General features: G+C 39.2%; 1 protein-coding gene across 23 annotated transcripts in view; it reads right to left on the bottom strand.

Moving 5' to 3' along the window:
• ATM (ATM serine/threonine kinase) overlaps nt 1–18,632 on the bottom strand; it is a 154,433-nt gene that overhangs the window by 36,383 nt on the left and 99,418 nt on the right. For 22 of the 23 annotated variants that reach the window (XR_016234450.1, XM_089333535.1, XM_051819893.3 and 19 more), the window contains 11 exons: nt 15,563–15,650; nt 11,905–11,993; nt 11,706–11,808; nt 10,590–10,738; nt 8,507–8,611; nt 6,842–6,961; nt 4,618–4,852; nt 4,019–4,186; nt 2,833–2,946; nt 1,924–2,141; nt 1,021–1,228 (listed from right to left, as the gene is read on the bottom strand). Coding sequence is in view for 21 of the 23 variants with exons in the window: in XM_089333535.1 (XP_089189661.1) it covers nt 1,021–1,228; nt 1,924–2,141; nt 2,833–2,946; nt 4,019–4,186; nt 4,618–4,852; nt 6,842–6,961; nt 8,507–8,611; nt 10,590–10,738; nt 11,706–11,808; nt 11,905–11,993; nt 15,563–15,650 (1,597 nt within the window). In the remaining 2 variants the exon portion in view is untranslated. Of the gene's footprint in view, nt 1–1,020; nt 1,229–1,923; nt 2,142–2,832; nt 2,947–4,018; nt 4,187–4,617; nt 4,853–6,841; nt 6,962–8,506; nt 8,612–10,589; nt 10,739–11,705; nt 11,809–11,904; nt 11,994–15,562; nt 15,651–18,632 lie in introns of those variants that run through there. The other variant, XR_016234452.1, reaches the window with a different exon arrangement.

Raw genomic sequence — 18,632 nt, 5'->3', positions numbered from 1 at the left:
TTCAATTGTATTCAGAACTGGAGGGCCTGTGCTATGGCATAGCGGGTAAAGCCACCGCCTGCAGTGCTGGAATCCCATATGGGCGTCAGTTCGAGTCCCGGCTGTTCCACTTCCAAACCAGCTCTCTGCTGTGGCCTGGGAAAGCAGAGATGGCCCAAGTCCTTGGGCCTGTGCACCCACATGGGAGACCCAGAGGAATCTCCTGGCTTTGGATTGGCGCAGCTCCAGCAGAAGCGGCCATCTGGGGAGTGGGCCAGTGGATGGAAGACCTATCTCTCTCTCCCTCTCCTCTCCTCTCTCTGTGCAACTCTGAATTTCAAATAAATAAATAAATCTTTTAAAAAAAGAACTGGAATATCTGGTACTGCTTATATTCCACTGAATCTAAGGAGCATGATTATAGACACGAGTACTACCATAACACAGAATCCTGAGAAATCAGTGTACAATTAAATCCTTATATACCCTGGCCTATAGGATTTAATGTATACTTTGGCAGAGATGGGGCCTGTGTATTATGAGTCTTATTATTCTTTTCATCCAGGGGCATTATTTTACTTTTAACCTTCAAATTCACTGACAAAATCTACCTTGTCAATATAAACTTTACCATTAGGTGTTATCATTAAAATCGAAGATTTTTAAATAAAAATTTCTGAAATATTGACATCTAGATTTTTCTTTAAAATGTGTTTCCATTTATAAAAATAATTCACTCTAGTAGTCCCAGACAAGCAGGAACCCACTAGTGACTGATTACATTATCTTTAACTTCTTTCCAAATCCCTGCATTTAGTGCCCTCCTCTGGGCACTACTCTCCAGTGGTAACTGCAAAGATATAGGAAAAGACCTAAATTTTTTCATCTCCACAGAAACCTGTATCATTTAGAATTTAAGTGCTTCTGTAAAGAGACCCAATCTAATGCTCAAGATACAAAAGGATTTACAAAGTCCCTGAATCAAAGGGCTTATGTCAGCTTTTAAAGTGCAAGTTAGAATGTTGGGTTGAATAGACTTGCCTTCATCATGCCATTGACTTCAGGAACTCCAGAGTTTTCAAGCCAGAGAGAACAAAGTCGAAATACCCACATATCATGTTCTTCTCCACTTAATAAGCAGTTGATGTAATTTTCAACTGCTTTACATAAGAAGCGTTTGCGATCCTCTTTCAGTGCACGAAGTGCACATTCATCCAGCTCCAGCTCTCGCTGAACCTTTACTGTGTATCTTGCATTAAAAGTAAAATACAAAAGCCATTAAATTTTACATTACTACAAAACCATATATGATATATACATAACTGGGAAATCAAGAGTCCTTACAGGAGAAAAAGCAAAATTCTAAGAATTATAAAGTAAACAAACTTACTTTTGCTTTCATTATGCAATTCATAAGCTTTCCTAAGCAAAGGAGGGCAGAGTGAACTCTATTCAAGCTATTTAGTTAACTTATCCTCTACTTATGACAGGGACTCATTACCCACATTGTCATCTGCTGCCTCTTATATGTATCAGCAGGCAACTAGATCAGAGCCAGCACTTAAACCAGACACTCTGCTATGGGATGTGAGCATCCCAAGTAGTGGCATAACCCACTGCACCACAATTCCTGCCCCAAGTCTTCTGTTTTTAATTTCCTATCTATCTCCTTTTCAGCTGATACCAACTAACAAATTAAAAATCAAAACCCAAAAGCTAACACCTAAACACTACGTGAGTTTAGAACCAGATTATGAACACCTCCTCAAAGAACACATGTCAGCGTCTTACATGCTCATTTGAGATAACCACTGTGGGGCCAAGACAATCTATACGTATGCTGAAAATTATAATCAGATAAAAAAATCAGATCACATTTTTCACAGATAGATTCATTCAGTTAACTTGTGAACATAAAGTTATCACCTGTAGACATCTACTTACCTGTTAGTCTGAATCTTATGTTCCCTCAGGAGGCCCACTTCCTCTTTGGCCCTTTTTAGGAGGGCTTGCTTGTTTTCAAATTCTGATGATTTCATGTAGTTTTCAATTCTCTGGTACTGAGTATCTGAGAACCGTGCTAATGAGAGAAATGCCTTCATTTTCCCATTTCTGAGCTCATCATTATTTTCTCCATCACAACTTTCAGCAACTTCTACGGCCTTTAAGAACACACAATCCATTTAATTTACAAATACTAAACAATACAAATACTCAAAGTAATCTCATCCTCAAGTTTATATATGTAAAAGCTACATTATATGAAATCTATTATTTTCTTAGCCTTTCAAAACAACGCTGACAGTGAAGAAATAACCAAGACAGTATTTACAAAATGCAAATTGTGCAAAAACAAAGAGCATTATAAAATTTAAAGTTAATTACATCATTCTTTTCAAGTTATACTTATTTAAATCAGGTAACTATTTCCAAAATCAGCTAACTTAAGGAATAAGAAGGAGAAATCGGAAAGTCAAAGGGGGCTGAAGTACTGAAGTCCTAGCCTTTACTTGTGCGTGGTTGTACCACAAGTGAATAGTAAGGGCCAGCTTGCATGCTCCTTAATCAGCTATTTTTGTAGATGACAACATGGAGAAAGCATCAGAAACAACTTACGAAAGAGCAGCTAGTGGTGGGAAGACTGAGGAAGGGGAAGCCATACTTGGGATTTCTTTCAACATATGTTCCCTTGGTAAAATTCTGCTTACTTCTTGCCCTAAATATTATACAGAGTTCTAATAGTGATAACATATGGAAAAACTCATGTCTTTATTTGCTTTTGAAATATATTTGGACCTGATGCAAAAAAAATCAAGTATATTCATTAACTTAAGGGTTACTCTAAAAGCTCACCTTTTCTAGATAGGTCTGCATGATGACTGTAGGATTTTCTAAGCAAGTTTCTGCTAACCAGTTACCACAAACTCTCAGACATTCTGTGTGTATAAGTTTTAGCCTGGAATCATTCTGTTGAAAAAATGCAAAGTCTTAAAATATAATTCATTATCATGACTGTAAAAAAAAATGTCCTCCACGTAGGGAAAATAGACTATCAAAGTTTCTATGGGCTAGCGCTGTGGTACAGTGGGTAGGGCCACTGTCTACAACGCAGGCATTGCATATGGGCGAGTGTTCACATGTCCTGGATGCTCCACTTCCAATCCAGCTCCCTGCTAACAGCTTGCGAAGAGCAGCAGAAGCTCCTGGCTTCAGCCTGGCCCAGCCCTGGCCCGAGCCGCTATCTGGGGAGAGAACCAGCAGATGGAAAATCACTCTATTTCTCCCTGTCTCTCTCTGCAACTCTGAATTTCAAATAAATAAATCTTTTAAAAGAAGTTTCTGAACTATTTACAAATATTAATTTATTTGTATAATATTATTTATTTGAAAGGCAGAGGTAGAGAGAGACCAACAGAGATATCTGGTTCACTCTCCAGATGGCTGCAATCTGGACCACGGCTGGGCCTAAAGGTAAGAAACTTCCTCCAGGTCTCCAATATGGGATGCCAGTAATATAGGCAGTGGCTTATCCCACTATACTACAATGACAACCCCAGAAATACTGATTTTCAAGAATCCTTTTTACATCTTGCTAATTAGTAATTTCAAAGCTTAAATTGTTATTAAAAATATCTGAAAGCACAGCAATGCTTGCCTTTTTTTTTTTTGAAGATTTATTTATTTATTTGAAAGTCAGAGTTACAGAGAGGCAGAGGCAGAGAAACAGAGACAGAGAGAGGTCTTTCATCCACTGGTTCACTCCCCAGATAGCCATAATGGCTGGAACTGCACCAATGCCAAGCAAGGAGCCAGGAGCTTCTTTCAGGCACCCCCATAAAGGTGCAGGGGCCATCTTCTCCTTTCCCAGGCCATAACAGAAAGCTGGATCAGAAATGGAGCAACTGGAATTCGAACTGGCACCCAAATGGTATGCCGGCACTGCAGGTGGCAGCTTTAGCAGCTACACCACAGCACTGGCCCCAGCAATACCTTCTTAACAATAGTAAAACACTAATTCAGATAATAAAAATAAATAAACCTCTCTACAGCTGGTGTCCAACTTCTTGATCATTTGCTTGAGAATACTCAGGGCAAGACTTTGTTCTTTTTTTGCCCAGAACACTTGTGCTTCCTCCAGCTGCCACTCAGAGACTTCATGACTCACTGAATTATACTGTTTAATTTGAAATACTGCCCTTTCAGGGAGCTGAAATGAAAATGACATATGGGAATAAATATTTCCTTTATTATTATTGTAACTAATAACAACAATGAAAGCAGTAATACCACTCATTGTGGATTTGACTGTTTGCCAGGGTCTGTCTCAAGTACCTGTCTGCCTGCCTCCCACCCGCACCCCCACATCTGTCTGTCTTGTCTATGCATATCTATATACATGTGTCAGTTTTAAGTTAGCCATCTTCTCATTGTTTAGCTACGATACTGAAGTTGACAGAAGATACTACCTTGTCCAAGGCTTAAACTGACGTCTAGTTCCAAAATGGGAAATCTTAAATTTCTGTATACAATTTTAATAAGAATCGTTATTTCTCAATGACAATTCCTTTTCACTAATGCTTTGTTTTCTGATAAAAAGAAAGGTCAAAGAGGTAAGCTGATGTTTTAAATCCTACTTACCTGAGTGTTCTTGAAAGTCCGGGCCAGTATAGAGAATTCTGTAAGGTGCTTGGTGAGAATGTCCTTAAAACATTCTCGCTGGGAGTTATTCACTTCTTTTTCCATCAGGATCTCAAGAATGACTGTGCGTAGAGCCATGATAGGCTCCTGAAAATTAAAGTCACTATCCTTGAGAAGCTGGGAGTGTTTCTGCCATTTAACGTACACTTCAGAGAACTGTTTATCCATGACTGATCTGAAAGCCAAATCAACGAGTTCATGTAAGCAGAAAAACTAGGAAAAAAAATTGTGAGATTTCTGAAACTTATGTTACAATATAAAGAAACTTTCAGATAACAAGACTGAAGCTTATAAAGAAAAAATTCTAAATACGAATCAAGGTTTTAAAAGCTATAAAAATGTTATATGGTAAGACTTCTAAGAGGTCAACAGAGAGGCTATAGATAATGAACATTTTAGGAAGAATTTCTAAAAACTATTCTTTCACACCACAAAAGAGAGTCCTTATAAACAAGTACCTTTCTGAAATGAAAGGACCTATCACAAATCATGACTGCACTTTAACTGTCCAATGTTCCTTGTGGTAAAGTTCATGTCAGCAAGGAAATGAGGTAAACTCATTCATTACCTAACGACAGTGACTACTGCCAACTGTCAAAGAAATCATAATGCAGGAAGGAAAACTAACTGGCAAAGAGTCCATCTACCAATATTACTAACTAAAGGAACAGAAAATGCATACTGTATAGTTTTACATGAGTTACTGGTTTATATGAATAGTGTCCTTGGATAACTAGGCTAAGCAATACTGTCCAATCCTTCAGGCCCATGGTGTTGAGACAAATTAAAAAGATTAATCAGGGGGATTAAGAAGATGATGAGGTGGTGAGGATATTAAAGCTCCTTCAGCTGCCTCATATAAAAGGAAATATTAAGACAAATCCATGGCGGGCGCCGCGGCTCACTAGGCTAATCCTCCGCCTAGCGGCGCCGGCACACCGGGTTCTAGTCCCGGTCGGGGCGCCAGATTCTGTCCCGGTTGCCCCTCTTCCAGGCCAGCTCTCTGCTGTGGCCCGGGAAGGCAGTGGAGGATGGCCCAGGTGCTTGGGCCCTGCACCCCATGGGAGACCAGGAAAAGCACCTGGCTCCTGGCTCCTGCCATCAGATCAGCGCGGTGCGCCGGCCGCGCCGGCCATTGGAGGGTGAACCAACGGCAAAGGAAGACCTTTCTCTCTCTCTCTCTCTCTCACTGTCCACTCTGCCTGTCCAAAAAAAAAAAAAAGACAAATCCATAAAAACTGAAACTTTAATTTCTCCCAAAATTCCCCTAGAGCAGCAGATCTCGAACTTCTAAGTTGCAGGAACCCTTTTTATATGCTTATAAATTACCGGGAACTACAAAGAACTTTGAAACTTTGGGTAACAGCTACTGATATTTACCATATCAAAAAGTAAAACTGAGGGGCTGGTGTTGTGGCAAACAAGTTAAGCCACTGCCTGCAACACCAGCATCCACTATGGGCACAAGTTCAAGTCCCAGCTGCTCTACTTCTGATTCAGCTCCCTGCTAATGCACCTGTGAAAGCAGTGGAGGACGGCCCAAGTCCTTGGAACCCCTCACCCACTTGGCTTCAGATTGGTCTAGCTCTGGCTATTGGCAGCCATTTGAGGAATGAACCAGTGGATGGAAGATCTCCCTCCATCTCTCTAACTCTGCCTTTCAAATAAATAAAATAAATCTCTAAAACAAACAAACAAAAAAGGTGATGGGGCCGGCGCTGTGGCGCAGTGGTTAACACCCTGGCCTGAAGTGCCGGCATCCCATATGGGCACCAGTTCTAGTCCTTGCTGCTCCACTTCCGATCCAGCTCTCTGCTATGGCCTGGGAAAACAGCAGAAGATGGCCTCAGTCCTTGGGCCCCTGCATCCACATGGGAGACCCAAAAGAAGCTCCTGGCTCCTGGCTTCGGATCGGTGCAGCTCCAGCCGTTGCAGCCATCTGGGGAGTAAACCATCGGATGGAAGACCTCTCTCTCTGTCTCTACCTCTCTCTGCAACTCTTTCAAATAAATAAAAAATAAATCTTTAAAAAAAAAAAAAGGTGAAACAGAAAAATATAAAATGTATTAATTCAAAAATGCTAAGTTTATATCTATTGTAAATTACTACTGATAACAGAAAAGCTGTACTTTAGGAGGAATACGAAGTCATATGAATCACATACCTTGAGACAAGCTCCCCAATGTTTTCTAGTTCTCCAATGGCCTGCAATCTGCTAAGTCTGGGGTAGAGTGAATACACAGACTCAAGGCTGCCTTTACACAATTCTTCCACTTCTTTTACTCTAGTGGCAAAATCAAAAAAGACACTCTGAAAAGTATGAAGAGGTTTAAGGAGACAAAAGTTCATATTTGTTCTTAAAGAGTTCTCATCATAGGTTCTCCTGTTGATTTAGCAATAACAATATTCACAAGCAACAGTGAACACAAAAATAGCAGTGGAAACAAATTAAGTCTTGGAATCATACAGACCTAGATCTAAATCCTAGCTCTGCCGCTTATGGCTATGTAACTTTAGGTATATTACTGGATTTCTCTAAGAATAAATTCTTTTACTTCCCTAGTTATTTGAAAGGTTAAAGAATACATAAGGAGGGGCTAAAGTTATGGTGTTTGAGTAAAGCTGCCGCTTGCAAAGCCAGAATCCCATACTGGTGCTGGTTTGAGTCCTGGCAGCTACATTTCCCATCTAGTTCCCTGCTAATGGCCTGAGAAAAGCAGAAGAAGTTGCAAGTGCTTGGGACCGTGTTACCCTTGTGGGAGACCTGGAAGAAGTTCCTGGCTCCTGGCTTTGGCCTGGCTTCAGCACTGGCTGTTGCAGTCCTCTGGGAAATGACCCAGCAGCTGGAAGATCTCTCTCTCTCTCTCTCTCTCTGTCTCCCTCTATCAATCCTGACTTAATAAATAAATATTTTTAATTTGAAAATAAACAAATCTTTCTTTTTTTTTATTTGTAAGTCAGAGTTACAGAGAGGTAGAGGTAGAGGTAGAGGTAGAGAGAGAGAGAGAGAGAGAAAGAAAGGTCTTTCATCCAATAGTTCACTCCCCAGATGGCTGCAACTGGCTGGACACCGATCCGAAGCCAGGAGCCAGGAACTTCTTCCAGGTCTCCCACGTGGGTACAGGGGCCCGAGGCCTGAGCCATCTTCCACTGCATTCTCAGGCTATAGCAGAGAGCTGGATCGGAAGTGAAGCAGCCAAGACTCAAACCAGCGCCCATATGGGATGCTGGCACTACAGGCGGTGGTTTCACCTGCTACGCCAGGGCACCAGCCCCAATAAATCTTTAAAAAAAAAAAATACTCATGGAAAGAGCCTTACAAAGCAGCCAGCAGGTAACAAGCACTTACATAACAGCAAAAGTGATTATATAATGAACACAGGCCACCACAGTCAAAGAACATGTCACATTTGCTTAACCCATTACAGTTCAGGAGTTCCTCATATATCATCTCATTTGTGCTTCAAAGCAAGCCTCTAACTAGGGAACCATTAATCACCATTTTACAAATTAATGGTAAGAGGGGTAAAACACAACTGCTAGAGGGGGAAGATTAAAATCATGTAGATACTAGTACAAAAAGAGAACAGAGGAGTGGGCATTGCCAAGATGTTCTTGATGTTCAGTGTGAAAAAGTAACTTGAGATCACAAGAAGAATGTTTATGGAGGGAAAGACAGATAATGAAAAACACCTAACTATAGCCACCAATACTTTACCCATGCTTCAAAGCATATCCTAACCTTGAGCCAATCATTCCTCAAGTTTTGAGAAGATAAGCCATGACATTAAATTTTAAAATATAGAAATAACAGTAATTTTGTTAATACCTGGCATATTTTAGACTTTCAAAAAATGTGGAGAATTCTCTGTCTCTCAGGGATTGCAGAGCATTGTACAATGATTCATGGTAACTGGTTCCTTCTATTCCTTTACTGTGAAATAATTTTTAAAAATTAATAAGAAAACATATTTAGAAGCAGAAGATATGCACATGCAAAAAACTTCACAAGAGTACAAAATCTTAACACTAAAATTAATTTTTTAAAATTTACTTCTAGATATTTTGGTAACAAATACAAGCAATTTTATGAGTTATTGAAATTCTTCAAGCAGAAAAGAAGGAAATTTCTCAGATATTTTGCCTGGCTCATTTATTTTATTCAATGCACACCAATTATGTCCTGGCACTAGTAATTAGATTCTAGATGTAGGGGATCTATTTGTGGAAGGGTGAGATCAGATCCTTAACTCTCCTGGGGCTTATGTTCTGGATTGGAGAAGATGCACACTAAGTTAGTGAAAAGAGAAATAAGGAGAATTAAAATAAGGTACAGAATGACTGGGTGACTATTTAAGAATAGGTAGTCAAGAAAAGCCTCTCTGAAGATAGTATTAAACTGGAGTCTACAGAAGCCATACACATGGTAACTGGAGAAAAAGCAAAAGATCCATCTATTGCCTTTAGGTAGGAACAGCTTGGTCTGATCGAAGAACAGAGAATATCTGAGTGGCTGAAACATAGCAGCAAAGGGAGAAATAGCATGCATCAATTTACAGAGGCAAGCAGGAACCTGCTCCTATAGTAAAATATTTTAAAAATATGAGAGTGGGGAGGATGTTTGGCCTAGTTTAAGCCACTTGAGATATCATATCCCATATCATGGTACCTGGGTTCATGTGCAGGCCCCACTTCTTTTGAAATTTTTGTTTTCAATTTATTTTGATCGAGAGAGTGCGATCTTCCATTTGCTGGTTCACTCACCAAATATTAGAAGGAGCCAGGGCTTGGCCAGAACAAAGCCAGGAGCCTGGAACTCCATTTGCGTCTCCCACATGAGTGGCAGGAACAAAGATATTTCAGAGTCCTCTGCTACCCAGGATGTGCATTAACAGGAAGCTGGACCGGAAGCAGAATGGCTGGGATTGAATCAGGCATTCCAATATGGGATGTGGGCAAATCAAGCAGTGATCAACTGCTACACTGAACACCTGCCGCTCTGGTCCCATTTCTGATTCAAGCTTCCTGCTACTGCACACTTTTGGGGGCAGGAGGTGATGGCTTGAGTACTGAGGGTGCTGTCACTCATGTGGAAGACGCAGATTGAGGTCTAGGCTCCTGGCTTTGATCCAGTTCTGCTGCAGGCATTTGGGAAGTAAATCAGTGGATGGAAGATCTGTTTGTCTCTCACTCTTTCTGCCTTTCAAATAAATTTAAATTGCAGGCATATCTCCAATTTTAAAGCAGTCTTACAGCTGTCTGGATCAGACTCAAAAATTTCAAGTCAAGTAATAGATGAAGATGCCTCTCTCTCTCTGTCCCTCCCTCTGTCAGTCTGCCTTTCAAGGAAATAAATAAAATTAAATATATATAAAGGAAATTAAAACATACAGTAAAATATGGTTTAATTTTTTAGTGTTTCTATCATTAAAAGACTTTACACAAATATGAAATCCTTTACTTGATTAGATATCTGGGTTTCATTCAGAAAATATGGTGAAATTACATATAGGTTTCTAGGTAACTGATTTGCCAATTTTTTTTTTTAATTAAAAAAATACTTCCTAAGCAAAGATGACCAGTTCTCTGTATACCATTCAGACACTAAAAGTGCTATCTGAGCAAAACATTTCCAGCAGGGAAGGAGAAGAGAAACGCCTTCACTTTTCTTTGTATTTCTCAATCACACAAACAGTGAAAGGATTCTCTTTCTATTTTCAAAGTATTTTGGGGGACGAGTTGTCCAAACTGAAGAAGAGAGTAAAATTCAAGCACTGATGTATTAGCTGCTTAATGCTACCCTATTTATGAACTTAGTCATGTAGCTTCTTAGCATCCACAAAATACTAAAAAATCTAACTGTTACATGTATAGCAACAGATAAAAACAGGAAAGGGGCCGTTTGGTCATACTTGACAGAAGTACAATGGTCCCACTGCATATTCCTCCATGCTGCTTGGTAATGAAGTTCCTGTAGTTCAGCACAACACTCCACATTTTCATGATCTAAACCTTTTAAATACACCGAAAGAATATGGCACAGTCCCAAGTTCTGCAAGGCCTGAATAGGAATTGTTTGGGGGGAAAAAAAGTAATTTAAGGTATCACCAGAAAAGTAGAGGAGCAAAAAATAGCCATCATAAAAAAGAACATAAAAAATGACTTTAGTTCACAATGTAATTAAAAATTCCAGAATATTGGGTGTTGTTGTGCAGCAAGTTAAGTTGCCACCACTTGGGGTGCTTGTATCCTATATCAGAGTGCCTGGGAGCAAGTTCTGCCTCTGCTTCTGATCTATCTTCCTGCTAATACAAGTAGGAGGCAGCATATCATGACCCAAGTACTTGGGTTTCTGCTACCTACATGTGAGACTGAGATGTGGTTTTTGGCTCCTGGTTTTGGCCTACCCAAACCCCAGTTATTACTGACATTTCAGGAGCAAACTGGCTGATGGAAGATCTCTCTTTCTGTCTCTTCCTGTCTCTCAAGACACAAAAAGACAAAGAAAATTCTAAATACACATTTCCCAAAAAAACAAACAAAAAAACCCAGAACTCGAAGGATTCTACTATTTAGTGGGAAAATAGCTAAAGAGCAAGTAACAGAAATGATAGATTCTGGGACCCATAATATAAACTATGCAGAATAGCATATATCAGATTCTCCACATGAAGTACCAAGGAAAAGGATCTTCCAAAACTTCAAGTAAAACATGCATTAATTCCATTTTTCATAAACTTTTTGAAGCTTCCCTATATACTACCTGGTATACTGTATATGAGAACATTCCAGAAAGGTCTTCACTTGTCAGACAACAAGATTATGATCAATGAATCTACACCACCTTTTAGGTCAATGATGTATCTGACTTTCCTGTGTATCTGTGTTTTTAGTTAATGTCTGAAAAACAGTTAAGTTCCAGTTGTATCTCAAGGGTTTATCTAGATGTGTAAATATCCCACTAACACAGTGAAATAATTTCAGACCTATACTAGTGATGGCTTTTCCAAAGCAGAAAAACTATGTACCTGAATTATTCCTGCCTGGCGGGTTGATGGGCATATTGCTGTCTCAAGATCATACGTTACCAGGGCTTTATCCCACACTGCTTCATGTTCATATGTTCTCAGTCTATCAGAAGAGATAAAAATAATTCTGGGTTCCATATGCATGTAACTCCTTCATAAACAGAATTATTAAGCCACTGTGTAGAAAAATGCAGTTTACCTGGTGAGTGGTTGTAACATTTTCCCTCCACCACAGCCATAAAGACTATCTGGCTCCCCTATACTTCTGTAGATTTCTAAGAGAAGGTCCTGAAAATAATAGAAACAAAATTTGCAGAAGGAAAAACTTTAAGAAATTTAGCAAATTTTAACATATAACTCCCGACTCTAAATGTTGTTACACAGAAGTAAGATAATAGTAACACTGAAATATATATTAAAGAAGTGATAAGCAACACAACAGACTGGTTGCAGACAGCAGAATAATGATTATGGTTTACCTGAGAACTGCTCACAATTTCATGAATTACATTACAAATAAATACCAACCTACCATGCTTGTATCACATGAAAAATAATCCCAAAGGCAAAATAAATCTCAACAGCTAAAACTTCAAGGGGAAAATAGAATTCTTCCATAAAATTTGACTCCTAAAACTTAATTTTGTAAAATTAAAGGTCATGAATTTTTCTTTCAAAGAAAACAAAATTAGAGGATGCTTTGTAGCCCAGTGGTTTAACCATTACAGAAACTGTGTTAAGTCTTGCTGCTCTACTTCGAATCCAGTTCCCTGCAAATGTGCCTGAGAAAGCAGCAGTAATGTGGCAGACTGGGATGCATTTCAGGCTCCTCCTGGCTTCAGCCTGGCCCTGACATGGCTGTTGCAGCCATTTGGGGAGTGAACCAGTGGATAAAACATATCTCTCTGGCTCTCTCTCTCTCTAACCCTGCCTTTCAGATAAATAAATATTAAAAAAAAATTTTTTTAAGGTAACAAGAGACAAAGGCATTACATTTCAAAATTATCCCTATGATATGAACAAAGAAGTTTCTATTACTCATACCTTCATTGAAAAATTTATAAAGGAAAGAGTGATACAGGGTGGGGAATAACATAAATGTCAAAAGCCCATCGGATACTTGTAACATCATTTGCAGACCATATCAAACAATCATCTTAAACGTTAGCCTATGGAGCTGGTGCTGTGGCACAGTGGGTTAATGCACTGGCCTGAAGCACCAGCATCCCATAAGGGTGGTAGTTCAAGAGCCAGCTGCTCCACTTCCTATCCAGCTCTCTGCTACGGCCTGGAAAAGCAGAAGGTGGCCCAAGTTCTTGGGCCCCTGCATCCATGTGGGAGACCCAAAAGAAGCTTCTGGCTCCTGGCTTCAGATTAGCACACCTCTAGCTGTTGTGTCCAACTGGGGAGTGAATCAGTGGATAGAAGACCTCTCTCTCTTTCTCTCTGCCTCTCCTCTCTCTGTGTAACTCTGACTTTCAAATACATAAATCTTAAAAAACAAACAAACAAAAAAATGTTAGCCTAACACAGATTTCTTAAATTTCTAGTCTTGCTTGTGGTTGCCTTGGCAGGGCTAAACCAGATGATTTTGTGGGCTTTATATGGCCTGTGGGTTGGACACTCCCCAACATTATAAACAATCTCAATGAAATGGAAGTAGAAAAAGAACTGTATAGCATAGAAAAATCAATCAAGCAATTCAACTGCCTTTCTGGAAAATATTTTCTAGGTAAAAATTCACTGATATTGGCATAACTCTGTAATTTTAATTCAACTATTTCTATTAATTGGCATGAAAGCAAGCCCTCTGAGTTTGAATGTTTGGTATCTAAGCCAAGCACAGTGCTTAGTACACAACAGATATTCCAAAAACTCAGCAAAGGAGAGTAAGACTAGAAAGAAGCTTAAAGAGTAAGTAGAAAAATCAGGGTAAAAAAGGTACACAGAACATATTTCAAGCAGGGCATGGTTGATTGGTGTTAAGTATTAATAAAACCTTAAAGAAAAATGAATGAAAGGTGAGCATCTGACTTAGCAACATTAACTTTATAGGAGACACTAACCAACTGCTATTTCAGTGGAATGAATGGAAGAAGAGGAAACAGAGACAGAGAATACACAGAACTGCTTCACAAAGTGACTGTGAAGGGAAGCGAGGGAAAGGTTAAGACCTAAAAGAGGGTAGAGAAGAAAGAACTTACTTTGAGTTATTAAGAAGGAGAATGTTTTAACAGGAGAGGTTTGAAACATTTAGAACACAGTTCAGAAAGAGCATAGGAAATTAAAAACAAGTTTCTGAGAAAACAGAAAAAAAAAAAAAAGAACAGGAAGAAGGACTAGCAAAGTATGAAAATGCTTCTTTCCTTTAACAAGAGGGAAGGTTAGGTCAGGAGCACATGCAGAAGATCTCAGTGTTTGATGGTGGAATGGGTAGGATTTTCAATGCCTCTTATTCTTTCCCAGAAGTAGGAAGCCAGATGAAAGGAAAACAGAGAAGATCAGAGATTTAAGTAAAGGAGATGCTGAAACTGTCATTGTAGAGCAATGAGCTGACCAAAGAAATTCAGTAAGAATTACCAGACAATACTATGAGCTAATCTGAGGGTAAACAGTAAGAAATTTGTGTAAAAAGCAATCTTCTGCAACATACCATAAACAAGAAACAAATATGGCAGAAAAACACACAGTACAAACTTATCCTATGTGATAAGTGGTTTTATTTTCATCTTTCACATAAAAAACTCGAGGTTGTGAAAGTTAAGTAGTTTGTGTGAGACTATAAGCTTAGTAGAAGACTGAGCATTAGAACTTGAGTTTGCCTTCTGTAAAAGGAGAGGTAGCCTTCCTCCTAGGCTGCTGGAAGATTTCAGGGCAAACTACAGGAAGTGCCCCCTCAAATAGGACATGGCGATAGCTGGGCATCCTGTAGATCCTGCTGGAGCACTGCTCCATGGCACTAGGAAGCATGTGCATCGCATGTGAAATCGTCAATTGGTTTCCCTGCAGCACCTCTGTGATGCCTGACATGGGGACACAGGCCCAAAATGGGGGCACTGGCCTGGGGTTCCTCCACCTCTGATATACGCAGCATGAATACCCCTCACCCTAGTAGCGGGGGAGCAGAAAACAAAGCCAGACCTGTCCTAAAGTTTCAGAATGCAAGGGGGTTGTTTGTCTATATCCGCTTGTTGTCAGCAAGCTTCAAAATGCAGTCTTACTGGTTGCTGCTGTGGCGCGAGGGGTTAAAGCCCTGGTCTACAGAAGCGGCATCTCATATGGATGTCAGTTCAAGTCCTGGCTGCTCCACTTCTGATCCACCTCCCTGCTAATGCACCTGAGAAAGCAGCAGAAGACAGCCCAAGTGCTTGGGCCCCTGTACCGATGTGGGAGACCTGGAAGAGACTCCTGGCTTTGGATCAGCCCAGCTCCAGCCATTGTGGCCATTTGACAAGTGAACCAGCGGATGGAAGACTATTTCTCTAACTCTTTCAAATAAATAAAATAAATCTTAAAAACAACAAAATGCAGTCCTTATTCCTAGGTGATTACTATGCAGCTATGAAACACAAGAAAGTGTAAATCTTTACTTTTTAGCTTTTCAAAGAATCTCTGAAAAAAAAATCACATTAAACCAATGCCTACAAAAGCAGGTCTACCAGAACAAGTATGACAACTTTTAGTACAAAACAAAAAAAGAACTTGAGTTTGTTTATTCACAAATCCAAACTTAAAGCCATGAATTTACAGATATGATGCTCCCTCCAATATACTTATATTTAACTTCAGTTAATATTAACATAATAATAATCCAAAGTATAAGTAATGTCATATATAACTGAGAAGCTAATATTTACCTGTAAACTGATTCCAGTTTCTTCTCTACTTTTTTCACTCAAACTAGAAATAGTTGTATTTTGGCTTCCTTCTTCAAATGTAAGACTTCTGTTTGTCATAAGAGCACAACTTTTAATCAGAACATATTTTTTGGAAGCTTATGAATATGTATACAATAGACTTTTACAGAAAAACTAATGAAGGTTGCAGTTAAAACAGAATGAATAATTTATACTTCAAGACAGAATACCGCATATCTACGGTGGAGATGAAATTTGTGGATGCTAAATTTGTGAGTAAAAATTACATTTAAATAACAATCTCCCATATAGGGGAAAGCTACAGAACAAAAATGCTTATTTACAGAAACAGGCCTGTTCAAAAAATAGAGCACATGCCCCCACCTCTAACACAGTTCCTAAATATACTGTCAGTGGTTTTATCTGAAGTCCAAACTAATTAACAATCTGACACAACAAATAAGACTACAATAAGACACCATTTAGTATCTGATAAATTGACAAAATCTATGAAATCTGATAATATTAACTACTGAGAAGGAAGTAGATCAGTAGGATCCACTTACACCTGAGATTAACAAAAACAGTAAGTCAAAGTCAGGATTAGAACTCAGATTAGCTACTCCAAGGGTTTAGTTTCAAACCATGCTTTTATATATACGGTCCTCAGTTCTTCAAGTAACTTCAATCCTGAAAGCTAGAGTGTCTATAATAATAAAAGTCCAATTTATAAACAAACACTATCATAAGTAATAGTACTCTATTATTTACTATGAGTTTATTCCAGTTTCTTTACTTTTTTCATGCAAACTATAAATAGTTACACTTTGGCTCTCTTCTTCCAATGTAAGACTTCCTATTGATCTACTTCCTTAGCAACTACATTTCTGATAAATACACACTGGCTTAATTATTTAAAAAATTTTGCATTACCATATGATGTTGAAAATTTGCATAGCCTGAGACTAAGTAATTCTACAACATTATTTTTTTTTAAATATTTTATTTTATTTAAGAGGTAGAATTACAGACAGTGAGAGGCAGAGACAGAGAGAAAGGTCTTCCATCCACTGGTTTACTCCCCAAATGGCTGCAACGGCCAGAGCTGAGCCAAACCGAAGCCAGGAGCTTTTTCCAGGTTTCCCATATGGGTGCAGAGGCCCATGTGTTTGGGCCATCTTCTACTGCCTTCCCAGATCATAGCAGAGAGCTGGATCAGAAGTGCAACAGCCAGGACTAGATCCGGCGCCCATTTGGGATGCCTGTGGAGGATTAACCTACTGTGCCACAGAGCTGGCCCCACATGTCATTATTAACAGAAAGGATAATTACAGTATCTTCTACCAATGGCACAGTACATGGCAGCGACATATTAAAGAAACATCAGATGTTTAAGGTTGCAAACCAATACTTGTTCTTTAACCCTGTCTGGCAAACTTTGGAATTGTTTAAAAAAAATTACAGGCAATAACACTGAAAACCCATACTTTCTCAGGAATACGTTAATCAATAAAACAAAACTATACATGCATTCTGGAATACCTACCATGAGGACTTTTCCATTAAAGAATCTGAATATGAATTTTAAGAGAGTGGTTCATTTGCTTGACCTAACTGATGGTGTTGGTAAACTGTTGATCTTTATTTGGCCTACAGATAAACTCTGATTACTTTAAAGGCTAAGTTCACCTTTCTGAGCTACTGAAAAAAATTATCATTTCCTACACCTATATATTTCATCTGTTTGCCATCAGTTGGGATAAAAATATTTTCTTCTCTTTTACTGTCTTGGCTGTTTTCTGTTATTCAACATTATCAAGAACTTTAGTTATTGTATTCTCATGAGGGAATCAAGTTAAAGCACCTAGAAACACAGGTAGATAACAAAGAAATTAAACTTAGTCACAGAAAATAAATTAGTCATATAACATTCATATTCAACCAGTAAACTGGACCTTGATTAGTTGAGGAATTAGTGGTAAACCTAATCTGACTGAAAGTAAAGAATCAATCATGTGGACCAGCATGTATCCCAGCTGCTGCTCTTCCAAGGAGCTCTCTGCTTACAGCCTGGGAAAACAGTAGAAGATGGCTCAAGTGCTTGGGCCCCTGCATCCATGTGGGAAACCAAGAAGCAGCTCCTGGCTCCTGGTTTTGGATTGGCTCAGCTCCAGCAGTTGTGGTCATTTGGGGAAAGAACCAGTGGATTAAGACCTTTCACTTTTTCAGCAACTCTACCTCTCAAATAAATAAATAAAATATTTTTTCTCTTCTTTTTTTTTTTATTTAGTAAACATAAATTTCCAAAGTACAGTTTATGGATTACATTGGCTCCCCCCCCCCCATAATTTCCCTCCCACTCGCACCCCTCCCATCTCCCGCTCCCTCTCCCATTCCATTCACATCAAGATTCAATTTCAATTATCTTGATATACAGAAGATCGATTCAGTATATATACTAAGTAAAGATGTAATCAGTTTGCACCCACACAGAAACACAAAGTGTAAAAATACTGTTTCAGTACTAGTTATAGCATTACTTCACATTGGACAACACATTAAGGACAGATCCCACATGAGGAGTAAGTACACAGTGACTCCTGTGGTTGACTTAACAATTTGACACTCTTGTTTATGGCATCAGTAATCTCCCTAGGCTCTAGTCATGAGTTACCAAGGCTATGGAAGCCTTTTGGGTTCGCCGACTTCGATCTTATTCCGACAGGGTCATAGTCAAAGTGGAAGTTCTCTCCTCCCTTCAGAGAAAGGTACCTGCTTCTTTGATGGCCCTGTTCTTTCCACTGGGATCTCACTCGTGGAGATCTTTCATTTAGGTTTTCTTTTTTTCCCCAGAGTGTCTTGGCTTTCCATGCCTAAAATACCCTCATGGGCTTTTCAGCCAGATCCGAATGCCTTAAGGGCTGATTCTGAGGCCAGAGTGCTATTTAGGACATCTGCCATTCTATGAGTCTGCTGTGTATCCCGCTTCCCATGATGGATCGTTCTCTCCCTTTTTGATTCTATCAGCTAGTATTAGCAGACACTAGTCTTGTTTGTGCGATCCCTTTGA

The sequence above is a fragment of the Oryctolagus cuniculus genome, chromosome 1, assembly GCF_051225735.1.
Source record: "Oryctolagus cuniculus isolate XC-2025 breed Fujian yellow rabbit chromosome 1, ASM5122573v1, whole genome shotgun sequence".
Taxonomy (NCBI): domain Eukaryota; kingdom Metazoa; phylum Chordata; class Mammalia; order Lagomorpha; family Leporidae; genus Oryctolagus; species Oryctolagus cuniculus.
Note: the sequence above shows the minus strand (reverse complement) of the source record. Positions and strands in the feature narration are given on the sequence as shown.